We start from the raw sequence: 24758 nt of genomic DNA on the forward strand, positions 1-24758 counted from the left end.
AATTAATTCTGTTTCTTGAGTCTCTGTTTTGTTGAAGTATAATAATGAGTAAAAGTAAAGTTATTAGAAATCCTCTGAAGGCTTTTAAGAAAAGGAGAACTGTTGGAAAGCCAAAGGTAAACAATAAAGACGATGAAAATCCCCAACATAGCTTGTGTCCCAAAGAAGAAGACAGTTGGTGTAAATATAACAAAGGATTGCTAACTGGTGACGTGTACACTCATAAGCATAGTCTGCCTCATGCAATAATGGAGGTGATAAAACCTATTTTCAGAGACTTAGCAGCACCTGAACTGTTGAAAAAGTGTATTCACGGAAAAACTCAAAACCCCAATGAATGTGTAAATAGTGTTATATGGTCGAGAATCCCCAAGACTATATTTGTTGGAATAGAAACACTTCACTTTGGTGTGTATGATGCTGTTGCGACTTTCAATGATGGCAAAATTGTATAAGGTGCAAGGTGTTTAGAAATATGGGAATGAAGATAGGTTCTAACATGGTACCAGCGGTGCTTGCTTTAGACAAGGAACGCCTTCGGGCTGCAGACAGGGCTGTAAAGAGTCTAGAAATACAAGCAAGAGTAAACAGGAGGAGGAACAAGAGGAAGCTGGAGGAGGAGTTTGCAGAGGATGAAGATAATCCATCCTATGGATCTGGAATGCACTAAAAAGTTAATCCAATCTTTGTCGCTCGATTCCCAAAACTTTTATTTTCTCATACTAATTACATGTTTTCTAAGGATCTTCCAAACATATTTGTTTCAAACTTTCAGTAAATGTTACACAGTACCTTCTGCATAATTTAACACAGCCTTTTTCCAAAAAACTGTATATTTTTGAATATATAAATAAAAAATTGCAAAAAAATGTTGTGAATTTTCATTACAATTGAAAAAAAAATCATCTTTAATAACTGAACTAAAATTTTGTAAAATCCCTGTGTTAAGTTGAAGCCCATATTCCAATAAATAATCTGTAAAAATTTCAACTTCCTACCTCAAATACTTTGTGAGGAAAGATGTAATTTATAAGCGTTATTTTAACATTGCAAGTATAGGGCGTTCTGGAGCCCCTTAAGTAGTGTGCAAGCTTATGGAGAGATGACCTCAGCAGTTTGATCCCGTAAGACCTCCCCACAAAAATATCTGAATTTTGTGAAACAAGGCAAACGTGTTTCGTTCGACCGATAAAAAACACAGTGCTTCACCAAGAACGCGCAGAAGAATAATTTAAAATTTTTAGCTTTAGAGATTATTCCTTTTTAAAGTACTATTTAAAATGGATCTTGTTTTCATCTATTGCAAAATTTTGTGCCGCCTCGATCAGTCGAGACGTGCGTCCAAGACACCGGATGTAACTACCGTGGTCCTTCATCTGACTGTTGTCATTCTCAGAAACTGTCGACACGGAAAATCTGTTCCACACAGGATGTTTCTTTGCTCGAGGCTGTGTGCTATTCACCCAACTATTTGGAGATACACAACGTTCGTTCCGTTACAAGAAACGCTGCCACGTGATTTTCAGTTCCTGACACACGGGCGCCCTCCGGAGAAATGCTTGCGTCACGCATGAAGCTCACGTTACGTAAAACTCTCTCTCAGTGGTAGCTGCTCCCATAGGGCACCTGCCTGTTCGCCTTTACGTAACGGAACACGGATGACGCATCGCCGCAAACAGTAGCGTCAACAAGGGACACACACACACACACCTATCTGCGCTAAATTCTGCAAGTCACCCAAATAAGCCGCAGGGCGCACTGCATCCGTTTACAAACATAGTAAAATTCCATCCATTCCCTTACATGCACAAACTGAGCCCACACTCCACTCGACCTCTGAGAGTAGCTTCACTTTATAACCACCTGGTATAATCGTGGTAAATCACACCAGAGTATGTACACTCCTGGAAATTGAAATAAGAACACCGTGAATTCATTGTCCCAGGAAGGGGAAACTTTATTGACACATTCCTGGGGTCAGATACATCACATGATCACACTGACAGAACCACAGGCACATAGACACAGGCAACAGAGCATGCACAATGTCGGCACTAGTACAGTGTATATCCACCTTTCGCAGCAATGCAGGCTGCTATTCTCCCATGGAGACGATCGTAGAGATGCTGGATGTAGTCCTGTGGAACGGCTTGCCATGCCATTTCCACCTGGCGCCTCAGTTGGACCAGCGTTCGTGCTGGACGTGCAGACCGCGTGAGACGACGCTTCATCCAGTCCCAAACATGCTCAATGGGGGACAGATCCGGAGATCTTGCTGGCCAGGGTAGTTGACTTACACCTTCTAGAGCACGTTGGGTGGCACGGGATACATGCGGACGTGCATTGTCCTGTTGGAACAGCAAGTTCCCTTGCCGGTCTAGGAATGGTAGAACGATGGGTTCGATGACGGTTTGGATGTACCGTGCACTATTCAGTGTCCCCTCGACGATCACCAGTGGTGTACGGCCAGTGTAGGAGATCGCTCCCCACACCATGATGCCGGGTGTTGGCCCTGTGTGCCTCGGTCGTATGCAGTCCTAATTGTGGCGCTCACCTGCACGGCGCCAAACACGCATACGACCATCATTGGCACCAAGGCAGAAGCGACTCTCATCGCTGAAGACGACACGTCTCCATTCGTCCCTCCATTAACGCCTGTCGCGACACCACTGGAGGCGGGCTGCACGATGTTGGGGCGTGAGCGGAAGACGGCCTAACAGTGTGCGGGACCGTAGCCCAGCTTCATGGAGACGGTTGCGAATGGTCCTCGCCGATACCCCAGGAGCAACAGTGTCCCTAATTTGCTGGGAAGTGGCGGTGCGGTCCCCTACGGCACTGCGTAGGATCCTACGGTCTTGGCGTGCATCCGTGCGTCGCTGCGGTCCGGTCCCAGGTCGACGGGCACGTGCACCTTCCGCCGACCACTGGCGACAACATCGATTTACTGTGGAGACCTCACGCCCCACGTGTTGAGCAATTCGGCGGTACGTCCACCCGGCCTCCCGCATGCCCACTATACGCCCTCGCTCAAAGTCCGTCAACTGCACATACGGTTCACGTCCACGCTGTCGCGGCATGCTACCAGTGTTAAAGACTGCGATGGAGCTCCGTGTGCCACGGCAAACTGGCTGACACTGACGGCGGCGGTGCACAAATGCTGCGCAGCTAGCGCCATTCGACGGCCAACACCGCGGTTCCTGGTGTGTCCGCTGTGCCGTGCGTGTGATCATTGCTTGTACAGCCCTCTCGCAGTGTCCGGAGCAAGTATGGTGGGTCTGACACACCGGTGTCAATGTGTTCTTTTTTCCATTTCCAGGAGTGTATTTCAGTTAGCAAGTGCGACGATGCTTATTAATACTACAGTTAATTAGCGAGATTCCTTGTCCTACCGCTACTTACTGATGGGAGAGTGCTTTCTGCAACTCATGTCTCTTTACCTTTGAACCTTTCGTGTGTGTGTGTGTGTGTGTGTGTGTGTGTGTGTGTGTGTGTGTGTGTGTGTGTCAGATTTCTTTCTCCGTGTTTTAATTTCAAATCATGAGTTTAGTGGTTTTTTTATGTTGGCTAGCTAAACTACACCACGGGCCTTAACGCACAACACTTCTATTCATTCAAGCGAGCTGTTTAAATTGAATGTCGAATCAAATGAGGGTTTGAATTCATCCTAAACTACTGGCCATTAACATTGCTACACCAAGAAGAAATGCAGATGATAAACGGGTATTCATTGGACAAATATATTACACTCGAACTGACATGCGATTACATTTTCACGCAGTTTGGGAGCATAGATCCTGAGAAATCAGTACCCAGAACAACCACCGACTTCATACGCCTGGGCATTGAGTCAAACAGAGCTTGGATGGCGTGTACAGGTACAGCTGCCCACGCACCTTCAACACGGTACCACAGTTCATCAAGAATAGTGACTGGCGTCTTGTGACGAGCCAGTTGCTCGGTCACCATTGACAAGAAGTTTTCAATTGGTGAGAGATCTAGAGAATGTGCTGGCCAGGGCAGCAGTCGAACATTTCCTCTATCCAGAAAGGCCCGTACAGGACCTGCAACACGCGGTCGTGCATTATCCTGTTGAATTGTAGGGTTTCGCAGGGTAGAGCCAAGGGGTCGTAACACATCTGAAATGTAACGTCCACTGTTCAAAGTGCCGTCAATGCGAGCAAGAGATGACCGAGACGTGTAACCAATGGCACCACATACCATCACGCCGGCTAATACGCCAGTATGGCGATGACGAATACACGCTTTCATGTGTGTTCACCGCGATGTCGCCAAACACGGATGCGACCATCGCCATGCTGTAAACAGAACCTGGATTCATCCGAAAAAATAACGTTTTGCCATTCGTGCACCCAGGTTCGTCGTTGAGTACACCATCGCAGGCACTCCTGTCTGTGATGCAGCGTCAAGGGTAACCGCTTCCATGGTCTCCGAGCTGCTAGTCCATGCTACTGCAAACGTTGTCGAACTGTTCGTGCAGATGGTTGTTGTCTTGCTAACGTCCCCATCTGTTGACTCAGGGATCGAGACGTGGCTGCACGATCCGTTACAGCCATGCGGATAAGATGCCTGTTTCTCGACTGCTAGTGATACGAGGCTGTTGGGATCCAGCACGGCGTTCCGTATTACCCTCCTGAACCCACCGATTTCATATTCTAACAGTCATTGGATCTCGACCAACGCGAGCAGCAATGTCGCGATACAATAAACCGCAATCGCGATAGGGTTCAATCCGACCTTTATCAAAGTCGGAAACGTGAAGGTGCGCATTTCTCCTCCTTACACGAGGCATCACAACAACGTTTCACCAGGCAACGCCGGTCAACTGCTGTTTGTGTATGAGAAATCGGTTGGAAACTTTCCTCATGTCAACACGTTGTAGGTGTCGTCACCGGCGCCAACCTTGTGTGAATGCTCTGAAAAGCATCTCCTTCCTTGTGGACTCTTACAGCAGCGGTTCACATAAGTGAAACCACAGTAACTTCTGTCCTAACTGACCTTTAGCGCTTGAGGTTCAGTTTTCAGTTTTGTTTAGAAAGGGAGCCGCCACGGAATACACAGAAAAACGAGTCAGTATACAATATAAGCCAGAAGCAGTTCCACCGGTCCTAAGGAGCGCGCCCCGGGGCCCTATTTCCTAAGGGGAAGGGCTTATCACCCCGGGAGCGCTTGTCTTAGTCAGCGGTAGGGACTCCCAAATCCGATCGACGAGATGAAAAGAAAACACTGCCTTCCTTCCGGGCGGCGGAGACGAGCAGGAAAAGGAATCAAAGAGGACGCCGCTGCAGCCCTGGGGACAGGCTATCTCGACCAGACACAACACACCACACTTCCCAGGCTGCCTCGCGCCTCCTACGCTGGTTTCAGTGGCTCCCTTGGGCGCCTTCAATGTATCGTATGTCTCGCTCGTTCCATGCCTTCAGTGACCAGATACGGGGTGGCTCAAAATGTTGTGCACAAACGAACGGAGTTGATAGCCGAGGCAAAATACAACAACTTTGGGACAGGAACTTCGAAGCAATCCTGAACCAACGAAAGCTGTGAAATGTCTGGAACAACGAGGACGATAAGTGTACAGTCACTGTAAGTTCAGCAAAGATCATGCATTATGTCTTCGTAAGTACGACTGGATGCAGTTAAATGGAACACCTACACACTCTGCTCTGGAGCTTCGGCGATGCTCCCTGGCGTTGGAGCGGTAGCGGAGGTCCAATTGCACGCCCACGTCGCTCTCCTGATCTCAAGCCTATATTATTCGTATTTGATGTGTTTGCAGAAAGACTGTTCGACACAGTGACGTGCGTACGTGTTAAGGTACCAAATATAAAAAATGGTTCAAATGGCTCTGAGCACTATGGGACTCAACTGCTGAGGTCATTAGTCCCCTAGAACTTAGAACTAGTTAAACCTAACTAACCTAAGGACATCACAAACATCCATGCCCGAGGCAGGATTCGAACCTGCGACCGTAGTGGTCTTGCGGTTCCAGACTGCAGCGCCTTTAACCGCACGGCCACTTCGGCCGGCCACCAAATATAAAAAAAAACTGTACTATTTTATCCGTCTTCAGCAATTGTATTACTGTTTTTCTTTAAAAAAATCAGCAACGAGCTGGACAAAAGAGATTTTACACTGAAGTATCAAAGAAACTGGTATACGCTTGCGTATTCAAATACAGAGATATGTAAACAGGCAGAATACGGCGCTGCGGTCGGCAATGCCTGTATAAGACAACAAGCGTCTGGCGCAGTTCTCAGATCGGTTACTGCTGCTACGATCGCAGGTTATCAAGATTTGAGTTTCAAAGTGGTATTATAGTCAGCGCACGAGCGATGGGACACAGCGTCTCCGAGGTAGCGATGAAGTGCGGATTTTCCCGTACTACCATTTCACGAGTCTATCGTGAACATCAGGAATCCGGTGAAACACCAGATCTCTGACATCGCTGCGGCCGGAAAGAGATCCTGCACGAATGGAACCAACGACGACTGAAGAGGAACGTTCAACGTGACTGAAGCGCAACCCTTCCGCAAATTGCTGCAGATTTCAATGATGTGCCATCAACAACTGAAAGCGTGCGAAACATCATTGCTATGGGCTTTCGGAGCCGAAGGCCCTCTCGTGTACTCATGCTGACTGCCTCGCCTGGGCCCGTCAACACCGACATTGAACTGTTGATTACTGACAAGGGAACCTCCCCATCGCGCCCCCCTCAGATTTAGTTATAAGTTGGCACAGTGGATAGGGCTTGAAAAACTGAACACAGATCAACCGAGAAAACAGGAAGGTTGTGTGGAACTATGAAAAAAATTAGTAAAATATACAAACTGAGTAGTCCATGCGCTAGATATGCAACAGCAAGGAGAATGTGAAATCTGGAGCGCCGTGGTCCCGTGGTTAGCGTGAGTGGCTGCGGAACGAGAGGTCCTTGGTTCAAGTCTTCCCTCGACTGAAAATTTTACTTTCTTTATTTTCGCAAAGTTATGATCTGTCCGTTCGTTCATTGACGTCTCTGTTCACTGTAATAAGTTTAGTGTCTGTGTTTTGCGACCGCACCACAAAACCGTGCGATTAGTGGACGAAAGGACGTGCCTCTCCAATGGGAACCGAAAACATTTGATCACAAGATCATAGGTCAACCGATTCCTCCACAGCAAAACACGTCTGATATATTCTATACAACACGGGTGACGGCATGTGTGTCACATGACAGGAATATGTTGTCGACCCACCTAACTTGTACACTTAGCGAATGGGTAAAAAGATTCTTCTACCTTGCCCGATTTAGGTTTTCTTGTATGTGATAATAACTCCCAAAAAAGTGATGAAAACATAAGAGTTTGTCACATAAACTGAAAATAAAAAATTAAAATTTTCACTCGAGGAAAGACTTGAACCTAGGACCTATCGTTCCGTAGCTGCTCTCGCTAACCAGGTGACCACGGCGCTCCTTGATTCCCATTGTCCTTGATGTTGCCTATCTTCGCATGGACTACTCTGTTTGTATATTTTACTAATTTTTTTCATAGTTCCACACAACTTCTTCCTGTTTTCTCGATTGATCTGTGTTCAGCTTTTCAAGGCCTATCCACTGTGCCAACTTATAACTAAATCTGAGGGGGAGGCGATGGGGAGGTTCCCTTGTAAGAACATGTTGCCTAGTCGGACGAGTCTCGTTTCAAATTGTGTCGAACGGATGGGCGTCTACGGGTTAGAAAACATCTTCATGAATCCATGACACTGCTTGTCACCAGGGGACTATTCAAGTTGGTGGAGGCTCTATAGTGGTGTGGGGCGTGTGCAGTTGGAGTGATATGGGACCCCTGATACGTCCAGATACGACTCTGACAGGTGACACGTCCGTAAGGATCCTGTCTGATCACCTGCATCCATTCATGTCCATTGTGCGTCCCGACAGACTTGAGCAATTGTAGCAGGGCAATGCGACACCCCCACACGCCCAGAATTGCCAAGAAATTGCTCCAGAAACACTCTTCTGAGTTTATACGCTTCCGCTGGCCACCAAACTCACCACGCATGAACATTATTGAGAATATCTGGGATGGCTTGCAAAGTACTGTCCAGTCGAGATCTCCACCCTTTCGTACTCTTACGGATGTATGGACAGTCCTGCACGATTCATGGTGTCATTTCCCTCCAGCACTACTTCAGTCATTAGCCAAGTCCTTACCACGTCGTGCTGCGTCAATTCTGTGTGCTCGCGGGGGTGCTACACGGTATTACACAGGTGTACCAGTTTCTTTCGGTCTTCAGTGTATTTCCTTTGCCAGTTTCAGGCACGTAGTGTCATTCCTGAGAAAGTTATGGTTGCCGCTTTATTTGAAAATGTATACACGGTACTGCTATGAACCGCAAGACCACAGCAACACGTTGAATACATCCTGTTTTTTACACTCGCAAGTAATGCAGTAATTATAACCCGAAGAAGGGCACTAGGTGCTGAAACACATACTGGAAATAAAATTTCTTTCATGCAACTAGTTGCTGATTACTTCAACGAACAATATCTGCACCTGTTCCCGTTACACTCCACATAGGGTGATTCAGCTGCTGCTACTGGTGGGTTTTATGCCACCTTCAGTACCTTTAAAAATCACATGCGAGATTTTCATATTCTCTCGTTCGATATGCGCAAACTATTAGTACTACAGAAAAAAATGAATGGGATATTTTTGTAGGCAATTTAACGTAGCTAAATTTTGTTCTGGGATATGTTTCCACTGGAGGCCAGTTATTCCAGAAAAGCGTACAAAAGTGATCCTCAAACGCACCTCCACCCCCACACACGTCCCTCGCCATTCAGAATTCTTCTATGCCGTACTTGCCATTCCATCCTACCACTCTACAAAAATTTCCGACTACACCAACTGTTCTAAATATTCCACCTTTTTTTGTTCTTTATTGACTGGGCTAGTATGACACCAGTATAGTCGGTTATTTGTCAACATTATTAATTTAAATGTCCCTATGAAGGTAATGAAAGAAGAAAGACATTTGCAAACATCACGATAAAACTAATTACTTTGACAATTCGATCCACACTTAACCTTTACAAACCCAGAAGACGTGACGAATACCAAGATTCACAATACTGTTAGGTAAAATTTACTCAAATGTCAGTTTTACAATTTTCAAGTGTTTGACTAAGCTGGTGGCATAATAAGGAAAGTCAATAAAGACTAAAAAAGTCGAATCTGGGAAATAATTCATGCAGTCACACATCATTGTACAGTGGTAGGATGGAATGCCATGAACAATATACTAAAAAATCCTGACATATGGGGGCCAAATATTGGAGTGGGGATGTGTGTGAAGGAAGTTTTTGTCCATTTTTCTTGAATAACTCGAAAACAATGGCCTCTAGCGAAAACGTATGCCACAAATTTCCTACAAAAAGTTCATTTTTTTTTACAGTAGGACTAACAGTACGCACGTAGCGAGCGTGGAATATGAAAATCTCGCCAATGTGTTTGAAAGTGCTGCGGGTTGCATAAAACTCATCGGTAGGAGTAGGTAAATCACATATGTAGAGTCGTCGGGCGCATTTTCTCAGGTGTGTCGGAAGATATTTGCAGTTTCGGTTTTGCAATGTTGAGCTGGAATCAGCCCAAATAAGTACTGCTCATCACTTATTTCGATGGAAAACGTCCGTTTCTCGTTACAAACGAAATGAGTTTTGAAATGGAACTTCATACGCTGATTCGATAAAGCGGTCCCAAATTAGTCTAATGCTATATTCGTTTTACAGATATGCATTAACAGGGACATCAAAACACGAATAACCGTTACTCCAGCAACGAGTGAGTACCGCTGCTGTATGGCGGTAACAGACAGCGTGGGTCAGGGCGTACTGGATATTCTTCCTGTTTACTGTCCCTCTTACTACATACTGGGAAAACGAATATGGCTCTGAGCACTATGGGACTTAACATCTGAGGTCATCAGTCCCCTAGAACTTAGAACTACTTAAACCTAACTAACCTAAGGACATCATATACAACCCTTCCCGAGGCAGGATTCGAACCTGCGACCGTAGCGGTCGCGCGGTTCCAGAACCGCTCGGCCACAGGGGCCGGCAACGAATATGGCACTAGACTAATATGGGGCTGCTCTGCCGAACGGGCATTTAAAAGTCTTCTTCAAAAATCTTTTGTCTGTAACGGCAAATAAACTTACGATTTCCGTCGACAATGGATGTTTGAGTTTCTGGAATCATATGGTTTCATTTGATTACAGTATCTGAGCCACGGCGAGCTGGCGCCAGTGTTATTTTGTTCATATTTGTTGAGATCGATTGTGGTTGAGCTACGTTTTGCTTTTCGCGTGTCTTATCTTCCGGGTTGGCGGGCGAAAGGGGTTGGTTGTTAACCTTCGACGGGTAACCCTCGAGATGTCGTGACATTCGCGGGGAGACAAGTGTCGAAGGCTGCCGAACGAGCGTGATAACTGTTACACGTTGTGGTGTGAATCTGGTTGGGCGTTTTGTCGACATGGACAGCTTGGAGAGACAAGTTCTGTGACTTCGCTGGGGTCAAAATTTGAAGGGAAGCGGTGAAGCTGTGGAAACCGCTCCCTCGTATTGTGTACCTGATATGAAGTAAGTCGTAGTAATTGTGTTTGATCACCGACGCACTGTGAGCCATTTAAACTTTATTATTATGGTGAGCCGACTTCGGGGAAGATCAGTTTGGATTCCGTAGAAATATTGGAACACGTGAGGCATTACTGACCCTACGACTTATCTTAGAAAATAGATTACGGAAAGGCAAACCTACATTTCTAGCGTTTGTAGACTTAGAGAAAGCTTTTGACAATGTTGACTGGAATACTCTCTTTCAAATTCTGAAGGTGGCAGGGGTAAAAATACAGGGAGCGAAAGGCTATTTACAATTTGTACAGAAACCAGATGGCAGTTATAAGAGTCGAGGGACATGAGGGGGAAGCAGTAGTTGGGAAGAGAGTGAGACAGGGTTGTAGCCTCTCCCCGATGTTATTCAATCTGTATATGGAGCAAGTAATATAAAAAAAATCGGAGTAGGTATTAAAATCCATTGAGAAGAAATAAAAACTTTGGATTCGCCGATGACATTGTAATTCTGGCAGAGACTGCAAAGGACTTGGAAGAGCAGTTGAACGGAATGGACAGTGTCTTGAAAGCAGTGTATAAAGTGAACATCAACAAAAGCAAAACGAGGATAATGGAATGTAGTCGAATTAAGTCTGGTGATGCTGAGGGAATTAGATTAGGAAATGAGACGCTTAATGTAGTAAAGGAGTTTTGCTATTTGGGGAGCAAAATAACTGATGATGGTCGAAGTAGAGAGGATATAAAATGTAGACTGGCAGTGGCAAGGAAAGCGTTTCTGAAGAAGAGAAATTTGTTAACATCGAGTATAGATTTAAGTGTCAGGAAGTCGTTTCTGAAAGTATTTGAACGGAGTGTAGCCATGTATGTGAGTGTAACATGGACGATAAATAGTTTGGACAAGAAGAGAATAGAAGCTTTCGAAATGTGGTGCTACAGAAGAATGCTGAAGATTAGATGGGTAGTTCACATAACTAATGAGGAGGTATTTAATAGACTTGGGGAGAAGATCAGTTTGTGGCACAACTTGACAAGAAGAAGGTATCGGTTGGTAGGACATGTTCTGAGGCATCAAGGGATCACCAATTTAGTATTGGAGGGCAGCGTGGAGGGTAAAAATCGTAGAGGGAGACCAAGAGATAAATACACTACGCAGATTCAGAAAGATGTAGGTGTCAATAAGTACAAGGAGATGAAGAAGCTTGCACAGGATAGAGTGCATGGAGAGTTGCATCAAACCAGTCTCAGGACTGAGACCACAACAACAACAACAACATTATGGTGACACTTTGACAGTCGAACCTTAAGCCGGAGTGGAAGAGTTCAGTTGGCCCAGTTAAATGGTGGCCGTTATTTGAAAGTTGTCTCAAAAGTTTTACTAGTGCTTGCAATCGAATAATTTTATGTTGCCGTTTTTAAAACCTGCACTCTATTAATACAGTTGCCCATGTGTGAGTCAAAGGTTCTGCCGAGTGTTTCTTGAGTTATTGGAATGTCTTTGTGATTCGGGCAGAAACTTTTGACTGTGCCAGCGCCTTGGTGGGGAGTAAAATGTCATCCGAGGTGTAGGACTGGCAGTGTTTAGGAACCTGGCCACTACCGGGAGTTGTTCATATATCGCCTTCCAAAGTTTAGTATTTATCTTCCTTCCACGAACGCGATTTAAGCTGGTGGATATAATTGGAAGGAGAATGAGCATTGGTCGTATTTTTTTTTGTTCTATTATCCGCAAAATCGATTTTCGGTCACTTAGTGACCATCCTCAGTGCTAGAAGTTAAAAATTTTACATAACTATTTTGCGGATAGTAAAACCAATGCTGATTCTCCTTCCAATTATATTCACTATTTGATCGTGGTGCACAGAACACTCCATGGAGTCGCCAATAAATATAAAGATATATTGTATGTAACCTGTTCGTATATGAACTTGTTTCCTTAAATATTGGGGACTGGCAACTGGTAAACCTTAAACGGCATAGCATCTACTGAGTTTCTTGTGCTGCCTTCTCAGGTATTTTTTTTTTTATTAAGACGTCTGAGCACGTGAACGTTTATTTTTAAAGATCAATGTTTCTGCTCTATTTTTTTTTTAATGTAGTGGTTCTATCATGTTATGTAATTGGATCTTAGCTTGGCACTAGTGTTCAAGTGTCGCTGAGTCACCCTTTACTTGAAGTTGTTTTATTATATGTATTTTTGGGGAAGTTTGTCAGTAATTCTGTTTTCTTAATAAGGGACTGTTTGAGTACTGAGTACGTTGGGTTTTTCACTGTATTTGCAAAGCTTTATCTAGTGGCTCATCCGCAATTCGTAATTCTCAATTTTTTTTTTGAAAAAGGCGTAATGTCAATAATTGTCAATTATAAAGTGCGACTACCAACCACGATTACATCTCGCTTCCTCTTTTATGGTATCAGTATCTATGCCCGGGTTTCATCCAGGATCACCCATTTCGTTCGATGCAGAGGTACTATACCAATACAGTTGCAGAAGCTCGGCACTGCTGTTCGAATCTAGGGAGAATACCAAGCGGGCTGAGATGTGATTGGGAATTTGGATTGAGGAGGGAGGCGTGCCAGGGTAGTCCGTGCAGTTGTGCACATCCACTGCACCACGGAGGCATAGTGGTTAGCGAATCTGCCTAGTGAGCAGGAGACCTGGGTTCGAATGCCCATCTGCGCACTATTACCATTCCTCGCTTCTGTGAGCATAGATACAACTCTTTACCATCTCTGTGGCCAGCATGGCAACACGTTGCATCGTCGCCCGTGGTGGTCTCACACTAGGTAAGAACCATGTCCTGCCGTCTGTAATGACCAGAGGACCATCATCAATCGAAGTGACTTGAGCACAATTATCTTCTTCGAATAAAGGTGTTATTTCTCTTCGTCTCGTTCTCACGTATTCTTTCAGGTCGTCTTCTGTACATTACTGGAGCAGTTCATTCTCTGTGTTGTCCAAGTTTCATCGGGCTATGCTACTTGTCAGTGACACATCATGTAGAAGTTACTTTCTTCCATACTCAACATTTGCACATCAATGTAGTTACGTGAAATGCGTCTTACATTACTGTTTTATCTGTGTCCATTTTAGTCTCTCTCTCTCTGTCTCTCTCTACATCCACACTCCGCAAGCCACCTGACGGTGTGTGGCGGAGGGTACCTTGAGTACCTCTATCGGTTGTCCCTTCTATTCCAGTCTTTTATTGTTCGTGGAAAGGAAGATTGTCGGTATGCCTCTGTGTGGGCTCTAATCTCTCTGATTTTATCCTCATGGTCTCTTCGGAGATATATGTACGAGGGAGCAATATACTACTTGACTCCTCTGTGAAGGTATGTTCTCGAAACTTCAACAAAAGCCCGTACCGAGCTACCGAGCGTCTCTCTTGCAGAGTCTTCCACCGGAGTTTATATACCATCTCCGCAACGCTTTCGCGATTACTAAATGATCCTGTAACGAAGCGCGCTGCTCTCCGTTGGATCTTCTCTATCTCTTCTATCAACCCCATCTCGTACGGATCCCACACTGGTGAGCAATATTGAAGTAGTGGGTGAACAAGCGTACTGTAACCTACTTCCTTTGTTTTCGGGTTGCATTTCCTTAGGATTCTTCCAATGAATCTCAGTCTGGCATCTGCTTTACCGTCGATCAACTTTATATGATCATTCCATTTTAAATCATTCCTTATGCCTACTCCCAGATAATTAATGGAATGAACTGCTTCTAGTTGCTGACCTGCTATATTGTAGCTAAATGATAAAAGGATCTTTCTTTGTATGTCTTCGCAGCACATTACACTTGTCTACATTGAGATTCAATTGCCATTCCCTGCACCATGTGTCAACTCGTTGCAGATCCTCCTACATTTCACTACAATTTTCGATTGTTACAACCTCACGATATACTACAGGATCATCCGTAAAAAGCCTCATTGAACTTCCGATGTTATCCACAAGGTCATTTACATACATTGTGAATAGCAATGGTCCTACGACACTCCCCTGAGGCACAGCTGAAATCACTCTTACTTCGGAAGACTTTCTCTCTCTCTCTCTCTCTCTCTCTCTCTCTCTCTCTCTCTCTTTCTGACATAACGCAGTAGCACAAAATTTTTAATTTTGGGCCTTCGTTGAGCCTAGTTATATCTCTCCATGTATTAGAAATTGGCTGTAGATGACTGTACGTGTAGAGACCTGAAAGGAAATACAAAGTTTTACAGCAAGCAATAGTTCGAGCGGTATTGTTGATGATACTAGCACTGATCGGACGTGTATGTTCCAAGTGAGTGTGGTTTTGGAAGAGCGATGGCCTGCTAACTTACCTGGTAGAGGTTGATGATGTGCGGGTGGTCGAGCGTCTTCATGATGTCCACCTCGCGGTACACCTTGCGCAGGTTCGCCGCGTCCAACTGCGACTTGTCGATGATCTTGATGGCCACCTGCAACAGACAAACAGGCGCCAGCGTGAGATCCCAGCAGTTCTGGAACTGGCGTGCCGCAACTGGAGGACGTAGGAGCAGCACACGGAGACTCCAAGTTAACCTATACAGTAAATCCACCAATGGAAGAAAGAGTATCACAGCTCCAATCACGATGTAAACAAATCATCAGCAGCATCCAGAGTGATGGCATTTGGTCATGCTTCCCTGCCCATCAGCTCACCCCCAAGGAACAGTCTACTAATAAAATCTATATTTGTACATGTGACACTCGAAGTGTCATACCCTGTAGACCTGAGCTCAGAATCATAGTGCTAAGATACTGCGAAAGATGAGTCGGTGTTGGCAGTATGATTCTGCAATGAGCAGCACGACAGATGCACTTCTGAAATTTTAGAACGAATGCTTTTCAATCCTTGTACTTTTTCGAACTGTAATTACTAGCACGTCATGTGGAAGTGATGTACAAAGCACTGATTTAAAAAAAAAATCTTGACATCGTCATTCTGTTGTTAAAGGTAGTGAGCAGTGTTGTGCTCATGTTATGCGTTGGTTTAAACATTGGTTCCTATTCTGTGTTTGGTTTCCCGCAGTTATTACGATTAAGCTGTTGTTCGCTCTCTCCGTGAGAGGCAGCAGCGGTGTGTATCGGTATTCGCACCTTGTACTATCTTTGGTCTGGTGCTTACAGTTTCCGGCTGGCTGTGTGCGAGGAGTCGGTCGGTTGGCGTGGAGCAGCGAGGAAATCTCCGCAGGGCGTACTTTGGCCGGGCCGCTGGCGGTCTCTACACGGTGTCGGAATGTGTGGGGCTTTTCCCATTGCTACGAGGTCCGTGGCTCACCGACCCTGGACACGAAAGTTGAGTTTGGATTTAATTTATCAGCAAGCCAAGACTGTCCACATTGTGCTGTCTGGTCCTCGTTGTTGGCTGTTGGCACATTCCCGCGAGCAACAACGTGTGTGTTCGAGTTGGCGAAGGTTTAGCCACAGTCCGGTGGAGTCTAACTGTATTTGGTTATTTGCAATTGAAGTGCAGCAGCGGAATTTTCTGCCTTGTGGCCGTTAACGTTCCGGTTAACTGCCCTGGCCGTCGACGTAAATTCAGGCAGTGTCCTTTCCTCACCGTGTTGTCGCTGTCCAGCACGGTGTGTAGTTTAGTGTGACAGCCTAATGTATGCTTGGTTGTGGGCGTCCATGCCTTTTTACATTTTGCATAGAACTCCCGGTTGTATGCTGGTCGAGTGGAGCGCAAGTTACCTTGTCGGTGGGTCCGTTGACTGTCTGTTGGTTGGGTTGTCGTCGGATCGAGAAAGGTTGGGCCGACTGCCTGCCTCACATAAGTGATCGTTAGTATTTCAAGTGCTGGCCGACACCCGAAACTTCTGAACGCCGTTAGCTGCACTGCCTTTTCTTATTTTCTGTTGTGTGTATTTGTGTGACTCATAGCCGATGGTTTTGGATTAAAGTGGAATTGTTTTTAGTGGTGTTTTAAGTCATGGGCCTTCAGCCGTTTCAAAATTACAGTTCCTTGCTTGTCAAGTATTAGGTTGTTTGAGGCCTTGAGCCTAATTTAAGATAAGGCTTTGTTGTTTAAATTTATTTTACCTTGAGTTTTAAGTCATGGAGCCTTCATCCGTTTTAAACTTAAGGATCTTGGTCTTTCTAGCATCAGACTGTTTGGGGTCTTAAGCCTGATTGAAGATAAGGCCTTCTGCCTTGCGTTTTTTTATTTAATTTTACCTTGAGTCTTAAATCATCGGCCTTCAGTCGTCTTTAAATTTAGGTTGTTGCTTTTCAAGTGTTAGATTTTTGGGCCTTCAGCCAAATTATAGAACTTACCTAACGTGAGGCCTTCTGCCTTCTAAATATTCTTCTGGCATATGAATTTTGAGTTAATGGCTTTTAGCCTTTTTTTTTAGATTAAAGTGGTTGTGACCTTAAGGCATAAGACAGTGTGGCGTATTCAGCCGATAACTAAGTTCAAGAATTTGTACTGTAATGTTTGGTCAAATAAATAAAGTTATATGTTTTCGAGTGTGACTGACAGCCGCTTATTTTGGCCCCTTTCCACAATTCCAACTACCTGTCCTGTGCTGTGGATTTAGCAGGGCATTTCAGGTGCAATCGAGCGGTGATGATGTTACTCTAGGATTCGGTTCAATAGGCTATAACAGTTGCACGCTACATGGGACTATATTGACAGTCAACATACTAGTGACTGAGACCACCATACTGCTTTCAACGTATATGTCAACATCTACATCTACATGATTACTCTGCAATTCACCATTAAATGCCCGGCAGAGCGTTCATCGAACCATCTTCAAGCTATTTCTCTATCGTTACAATTCGAACAGAGCGCGGTGGTTTTAATGATTGCCATCCAAATTCGCGTAACTCTCCTATTTCGCAGTGATACAAAACGCACTGCCTTTCTTTGAACTTTTTCGTTTTTCTTCGTCAGTCGTACCTGATGCGGATCCCACACCGCTCAGCAATATTCCAGAAGAGGGCGGACAAGCGTGGTATAGGTAGCGTCTTTACTACCCGTATTATCCGTTCACTGATGTGGCATCAGTCAAGGATACGTTTCAGCCGTGTTGCATATATGCTGTCTCCTACAGTTACGGCAAAAGAGTATCCAGCCTCCTGGCGAGCTAGAAATTTGGCAAACTTCAACATAAAAAAATACCTGCAGTGTGTCTGAGCAGCTAAAATTTTGACATTATGTTCTGTTGAGTGGTAAATTCGAGGGCGAATTTCTCCGAAGGGTGGATGAATGTTGAGTGGTACTTAAGTAAATAAATTAGTGAAATCAAAGTGAACTAGAAATTAGGATATAAATGAAAAACTTGGTTTAGTTTAGAGAGTTACATACTCGCAAGCAGCGGGCCGAACAGCAGAACAGAAGAGACAATGACCGTGAAGTCAGCAACTTCCACATAAGCGGGCGCTGTCGATTCAGACGTCAGGGCATCGCCCGACCGGCTCACGTGTTTCTCAGTTGTCGTATGTGAGCAAAGGCCCTCGCCTACATCCCAAGAGCCAATGACCGACGTAAAGAAGATTCTTCGAGAAGCTATTCAACGTGACAGAAGAGGCAATGACCGGCTCACGTGTTTCTCAGTCGTCACATGGGATCAAAAGCCCTCACCTACATTCCAAGAGCCAACGATCGACGTTAAGAAGATTCTTCGAGAAGCTTTTCAACGTGACAGACGAGGCAATGACCGTGAAGTCGTTCACCTCCAGTAAACTGAAGTGAATAAATACGCGAGACGCAGTGGGCCAGAGGGATGAAGTCAGATGAAGACGGGGACGGAGACGGAGACGGAGACGGAGACGAGAGACGAAGAAGACGAAGAAGTGAAGAAGCGTAGCAGTAGTTTTCAGTCAGTTTCGGTGCTGAAGACCGTCATGTAAGAAGAGTCTGCATCATGCACAGACGAACCAAGTCCGCCGCTGTAATGGAATAGCAAGCAGCAGCTGCGGCGCCAGAAGACAGAAGTTAAAAGGTATTTGAAGTCGGATTTTTACATACCCGGGTGACTCGTGAGGACGGGAAGGAGACGGCCTCACATCAGTAGTCACCTGTGAGCTGGGATGAAGACCTGACAGCCGAAGACTGGCAAGCGGGAGTCCGTGGTTCGAGTCCGCCACACTGGCCTTCCCCCGCCGCACCGCTCCGCTGGCCGACGCAGAACACACGCGGCCGCTTAGAGAAAAGAGAAACACTGGGACGCCACATCCAAGGTATCACCATCCGATGCACGACTTCGCTCGCAATAATTAAACGGGCCGCGCTGCGCGTCTCCAGTCAACTGGGCGAGACGGCGACACGAGATACACACCGCTACGCGTAATCAGACGCCGCCGCCGCCGCCGCTGCCGCAGCAGAAGACTTCACAAACGACACAGCTGCCGCTCTCCGAATCAGAACATCCCGTAAGATACAGTTGTACAAATCTTCAATAAAAGTTATCTTATGTAAAAATGATGTTTCATTCGACCTCATACCCGAGCCAAGGAAGAACCCACCCTGCCCACATGTTGTTAAGAGAGAAAAGTTAAATTATTTAATATTTTCACCCTGACAGAATGCTTTAGAATGCTCATCCTGACAATTGACAGCATCAAAAGAGAAAACCCAGTTACATTTAGTGACAGAAGTGTCACATTTAGTAACACGACTGTTACATTTGGTATCAGAAGCCGTTTAGTTGTTACATTTCCTTTCGGTGTATTCTTCCTGAATAAAATCATTCAGGGCAGGTTTCGACATGTCTGATTGGCCATTTCCCTTGTTAGTCAAACTATTGCCATTCTGAAAATATTTTCAGTATTTAAAACACTAGACAAACGAAGGGTATTGAAGAGGTTCTCCTTGTAATATTCTCCAGCAAAGTTGTCAGGTAGATCGAATCAATATACTGACCATTCATTGCATGTGTAAGAGAAGGAAACAGCAATGAAGGCTAAAACTGATATCTAAGATACAGTTCGTAACATACTCAACGGTGGAAAAAGCGTAAAGCCGTAGGCACAAAGTAGAACAAACTAGCCACGCCCCTTTCTTACCGTCTCAAACCAGACACAGAACGCACAGCTTGCGAGAGTAGTCCTGCCTCCACCGGCTGCAAGGCAATACTGACTGCCCAGGTGAATACTATCTACCACGTGGACGCTGTGTCATGATGTACACGTGACCAAGAGCGCTCGATCGCTTCCTTACAATCCAGTGAACCGCACAAGCAATCAAAGTTTACCAAAAGATATGATGCCTTAAATCCAACTGACTAAGTGTTCTGTACACTGTCTTTGTTGTATCTAAAAATTTCCACTTACTCCAGTAGATTCAAAACCTGGTCTCTCTCTTTTCTATGGATTATTCCTCTTCCCGTAGGCGTGAGGTTAATGAGGTTTGGAATTTGTTAAATTGAGATGTTCTTGAAGCCTTTTACTGAAGGACCTGTAAGTTTTCTCCACGTATTTTTTCGGACAATCGTGAACAGTAAATACCCGCTGCGTTATATTTATTACGAGAAACACCTTTATGCCTACGTTTTCCACTCACGTTACAAGAAACAAAATATGGTGTTTTCGGATCTCACACAAAGGCAAATTTTCTCCTAGATGGAACCTAAATATGGCAGCCTACTACAGAAATACTGCGTCACTGGCCTGATCAGTTGGTTGAAGCGTTATAACATCCCACCTAGTTCCCATTACGGCGAGAACATTTTTCTTTCTTCAGTATATGACTAAAGTCCGCTTCATATCAATTTTGGTAAGCAATATATTGTTTCATTAATAAATTCTGCTTCATGTCCATTTTGATAAGCCATTTATTGTATTAGTGCGTATTCTTTACTCTGAACCTCTTTTGAAAAGACATTAAGCAACACTGTCATTGGCTGAACAGCTAGGCAGATAGAGGCTAAATAAATTCTATTAAAGAAATCTCTCTCATTGCCTGTCTCAACCCGTCTCATCCACGTCGATGATGGCAAAGTCATATAGAACACCTCGCCCGCCGGAGTGGCCGTGCGGTTCTAGGCGCTACAGTCTGGAGCCGAGCGACCGCTACGGTCGCAGGTTCGAATCCTGCCTCGGGCATGGACGTGTGTGATGTCCTTAGGTTGGTTAGGTTAAATTAGTTCTTCTAGTCGACTGATGACCTCAGAAGTTAAGTCGCATAGTGCTCAGAGTCATTTGAACCATTTGAACACCTCGCACAAGCCTGGCATTTATACAGGCTGTTACAAAAAGGTACGGCCGAACTTTCAGGAAACATTCCTCACACACAAATAAAGATGAGATGTTATGTGGACATGCGTCCGGAAACGCTTACTTTCCATGTTAGAGCTCATTTTATTACTTCTCTTCAAATCACATTAATCATGGAATGGAAACACACAGCAACAGAACGTACCAGCGTGACTTCAAACACTTTGTTACAGGAAATGTTCAAAATGTCCTCCGTTAGCGAGGATATATGCATCCACCCTCCGCCGCATGGAATCCCTGATGCGCTGATGCAGCCCTGGAGAATGGCGTGTTGTATCACAGCCGTCCACAATACGAGCACGAACAGTCTCTACATTTGGTACCGGGGTTGCGTAGACAAGAGCTTTCAAATTCCCCCATAAATTAAAGTCAAGAGGGTTGAGGTCAGGAGAGCGTGGAGGCCATGGAATTGGTCCGCCTCTACCAATCCATCGGTCACCGAATCTGTTGCTGAGAAGCGTGCAAACTCTTCGACTGAAATGTGCAGGAGCTCCATCGTGCATGAACCACATGTTGTGTCGTACTTGTAAAGGCACATGTTCTAGCAGCACAGGTAGAGTATGCCGTATGAAATCATGATAACGTGCTCCCTTGAGCGTAGGTGGAACAACATGGGGCCCAATCAACACATCACCAACAATGCCTGCCCAAACGTTCACAGAAAATCTGTGTTGATGACGTGATTGAACAATTGCGTGCGGATTCTCGTCAGCCCACACCTGTTGATTGTGAAAATTTACAATTTGATCACGTTGGAATGAAGCCTCATCCGTAAAGAGAACATTTGCACTGAAATGAGGATTGACACATTGTTGCATGAACAATTCGCAGAAGTGTACCTGTGGAGGCCAATCAGCTGCTGATAGTGCCTGCACACGCTGTACATGATACGGAAACAACTGGTTCTCCCGTAGCACTCTCCATACAGTGACGTGGTCAACGTTACCTTGTACAGCAGCAACTTCTCTGACGCTGACATTAGGGTTATCGTCAACTGCACGAAGAATTGCCTCGTCCATTGCAGGTGTCCTCGTCGTTCTAGGTCTTCCCCTGTCGCGAGTCATAGGCTGGAATGTTCCGTGCTCCCTAACACGCCGATCAATTGCTTCGAACATCTTCCTGTCGAGACACCTTCGTTCTGAAAAACTGTCTCGATACAAACATACCGCGCCACGGCTATTGCCCCGTGCTAATCCATACATCAAATGGGCATCTACCGCCTCCGCATTTGTAAACATTGCACTGACTGCAAAACCACGTTCGTGATGAACACTAATCTGTTGATGCTACGTACTGATGTGCTTGATGATTGTACTGTAGAGCAATTAGTCGCATGTCAACACAAGCACCGAAGTCAACATTACCTTCCTTCAATTGGGCCAACTGGCGGAGAATCGAGGAAGTAAAGTACATACTGTCGAAACTAAAATGAGGTCTAACATAGAAATTAAGCGTTTCCGGACACATGTCCACACAACATCTCATCTTTATTTGTGTGTGAGGAATGTTTCCTTAAAGTTTGGCCGTACCGTTTTGTAACACCCTGTATAAGTTGAATTTTGTTTCCTTTTGTACACCACATCACGCATTTTCTACACAATTTTCGTGGTCGTCTGCATGTATAAAGGTAACAGAGATTTTTTTAAAGTATTTGTAATAACACGTAAAAATTAATCAGGGAAAGCTATCGGGTATCGAGCGGGTGGCAGCGTTAAGATATCGCGACGTTTCGGTCAATGTCCAACTCATCATCGTCTGGCGCGAAGTGTCGAGATATTGCGGATCTGCTAATATTTACACTTGCGGTTGGCCCCCTCCACACGGCTGCGGGCGGCTACTTCCTGTGCTGGAGGGAGGACGGGGAGGGCGTTGGAGGGGTAGTGGTGGGGGAGGCGTGTGGGCCGTAGGTTGCTCTCCATTCCCTCTCTCTGCATTCCGGATGCGCCTTGCGTACTACGCAGAACTGTGCGCGCTCACCGTCGTATTTGCGCTAACGCAGGATTCCAGGCCGAGATTAACTGGTAACCTTCGCCCCTATTGACGAGTATTTCTATGGATTCCTTTACAGAAATTCGCAACAGTTCTTGTCAAGCCCAGTAAGTACGAATGAAAATGGAAGAGGCCACCCAGTCGGCAATGCTCGCGCCACTGCAGGCGGCAGCCCCGCCACACGCTCGTGATTTGCGGGTTGCCGATGTGGAAGGCGAACAGGAAGGAGAGTCTCGCAGGCGACAAGAGGCATACACTACGGGGCAATGACACCAACGAGGCAGCGGTGAAGGAATATACAGGATATTATACTGTGTAACTTATAAATTGTCTGGCCTGCTGATCTGGTGGTAAAGAGCGTGTCTTGAAATCGAAAGACCGTGGGGTCGTATCCCATACGGACCGCGGAATATTAAACTCTACCTTTACCCCAGCTTTATGCTAGATTTGCAAAGAACGATCCTCGATTCGGATTCCAGGTTAAACTACAAGTAGGTACAAGAGCCAGGGGTTAATTACTGATGAACGGCTCGAGCGAGAACTGCAATCGGAAGTAATCATTATATATTTTCAGTCTGATACGTTCAGTAACTACTATAGAAAAAAACCATATTAAAAACGAGTAATTTCAAAACTGTATCTTCTTCTCGATAAAGTAAACTTACATTTAACATAAAATAAAATATGATATGTACCTGTGGCACATCTTACATGTAATGTATATAAGATGCGTTGTCATCTATATTAGTGACCTTTCAACACAGTACCTGTTGCACTTTGCCTCACTAAAGGTTTCCAGGGGGCATAAACATTTCAAAATGCTGTCATAATGTGCTCATTAAGATAACTGATTGACCGTTCATTCCGCGCGGGATTAGCCGAGCGCTGCAGTCATGGACTGTGCGGCTGGTTCCGGCGGAGGTTAGAGTCCTCTCTCGGGCATGTGTGTGTGTGTGTGTGTGTGTGTGTGTGTGTGTGTGTGTGTGTGTGTGTGTGTGTGTGTGTGTGTCTAGGATAATTTAGGTTGAGTAGTGTGTAAACGTAGGGACTGATGACCTTAGCAGTTAAGTCCCATAAGGTTTCACACACATTTGAACATTTTGACCGATCATACAGTATGACAGTTGTTTACATACAGGTGCTAAATCTATTATAATTTCAAGCTGAATTAAAAGGTGAATAGTCAGCATTAGCTGTATTTATTGAAGTCACACAACCGGGTTCTCAACTAAGTTGCATCTTCTAGTGTATTTAATGCTATGTGATATCGTATAGGGAGTTACAGAATGCCGTAGAGTAGCTGTTGGCGCGGCTAGGCGAAGTTCTCAGCCTTTTACATTTAGTAAAACCATCATCAGTGATTAATGTCCACTCCGTGTTAAAATCGCGATTAACTGTCAACACTTGACTGATTAAGATATGTTCCGGCAGGCTGTGTCATCGTCCGTTACTTGACATACGCCCACAGGAAGATATTTTAATCAGTAAAGTGATGGCTGTGGTTTCAACACAGATATACAAGCAGTTTTATTAAATATGATGAGCTTAAAAGAAAGAGCATGTGTCATAAAATAAGTTACATACAACAAACAAAAAAATTTTATTAGTTAACAGTGAGTGACGACTTCTGATAATGGGAGAGACTATGCATCACAAAAGATTATGAAAAGCTAAAACAACTAGAAGCATTGGCATATGCGTGTGTAAGGGGTTTTTGTAAGTCGAATGTGAACGTTCCATATCGGCGTCGAAGTGTTTACAGCAGAACAGCACAGCACCACAATGAGGGCATACGCAGCGATTTTGGTGGGCCAAGTGTGCAGGTAGGCCGTGAGTCAGTGAGCTGTTGTTTCCAGAAATACTGGCAGCAAATCAGATTTTTATATGGGCTGCAATATCACTCTCGAAAGTCGTGGGA

The 24758-nt window shown here is 45.0% G+C and overlaps 1 protein-coding gene across 1 annotated transcript in view; it reads right to left on the reverse strand.

The window, feature by feature from the left end:
• The window catches only part of LOC126209954 (serine/threonine-protein kinase MARK2-like), a 549374-nt gene that overhangs the window by 139809 nt on the left and 384807 nt on the right, over positions 1-24758 (reverse strand). Inside the window, exon 2 of the mRNA XM_049939069.1 lies at positions 14947-15063. Coding sequence (XP_049795026.1) covers positions 14947-15063 — 117 coding nt within the window. The remainder of the gene's footprint in view (positions 1-14946; positions 15064-24758) is intronic.

This window comes from Schistocerca nitens, chromosome 10, assembly GCF_023898315.1.
Source record: "Schistocerca nitens isolate TAMUIC-IGC-003100 chromosome 10, iqSchNite1.1, whole genome shotgun sequence".
Taxonomy (NCBI): domain Eukaryota; kingdom Metazoa; phylum Arthropoda; class Insecta; order Orthoptera; family Acrididae; genus Schistocerca; species Schistocerca nitens.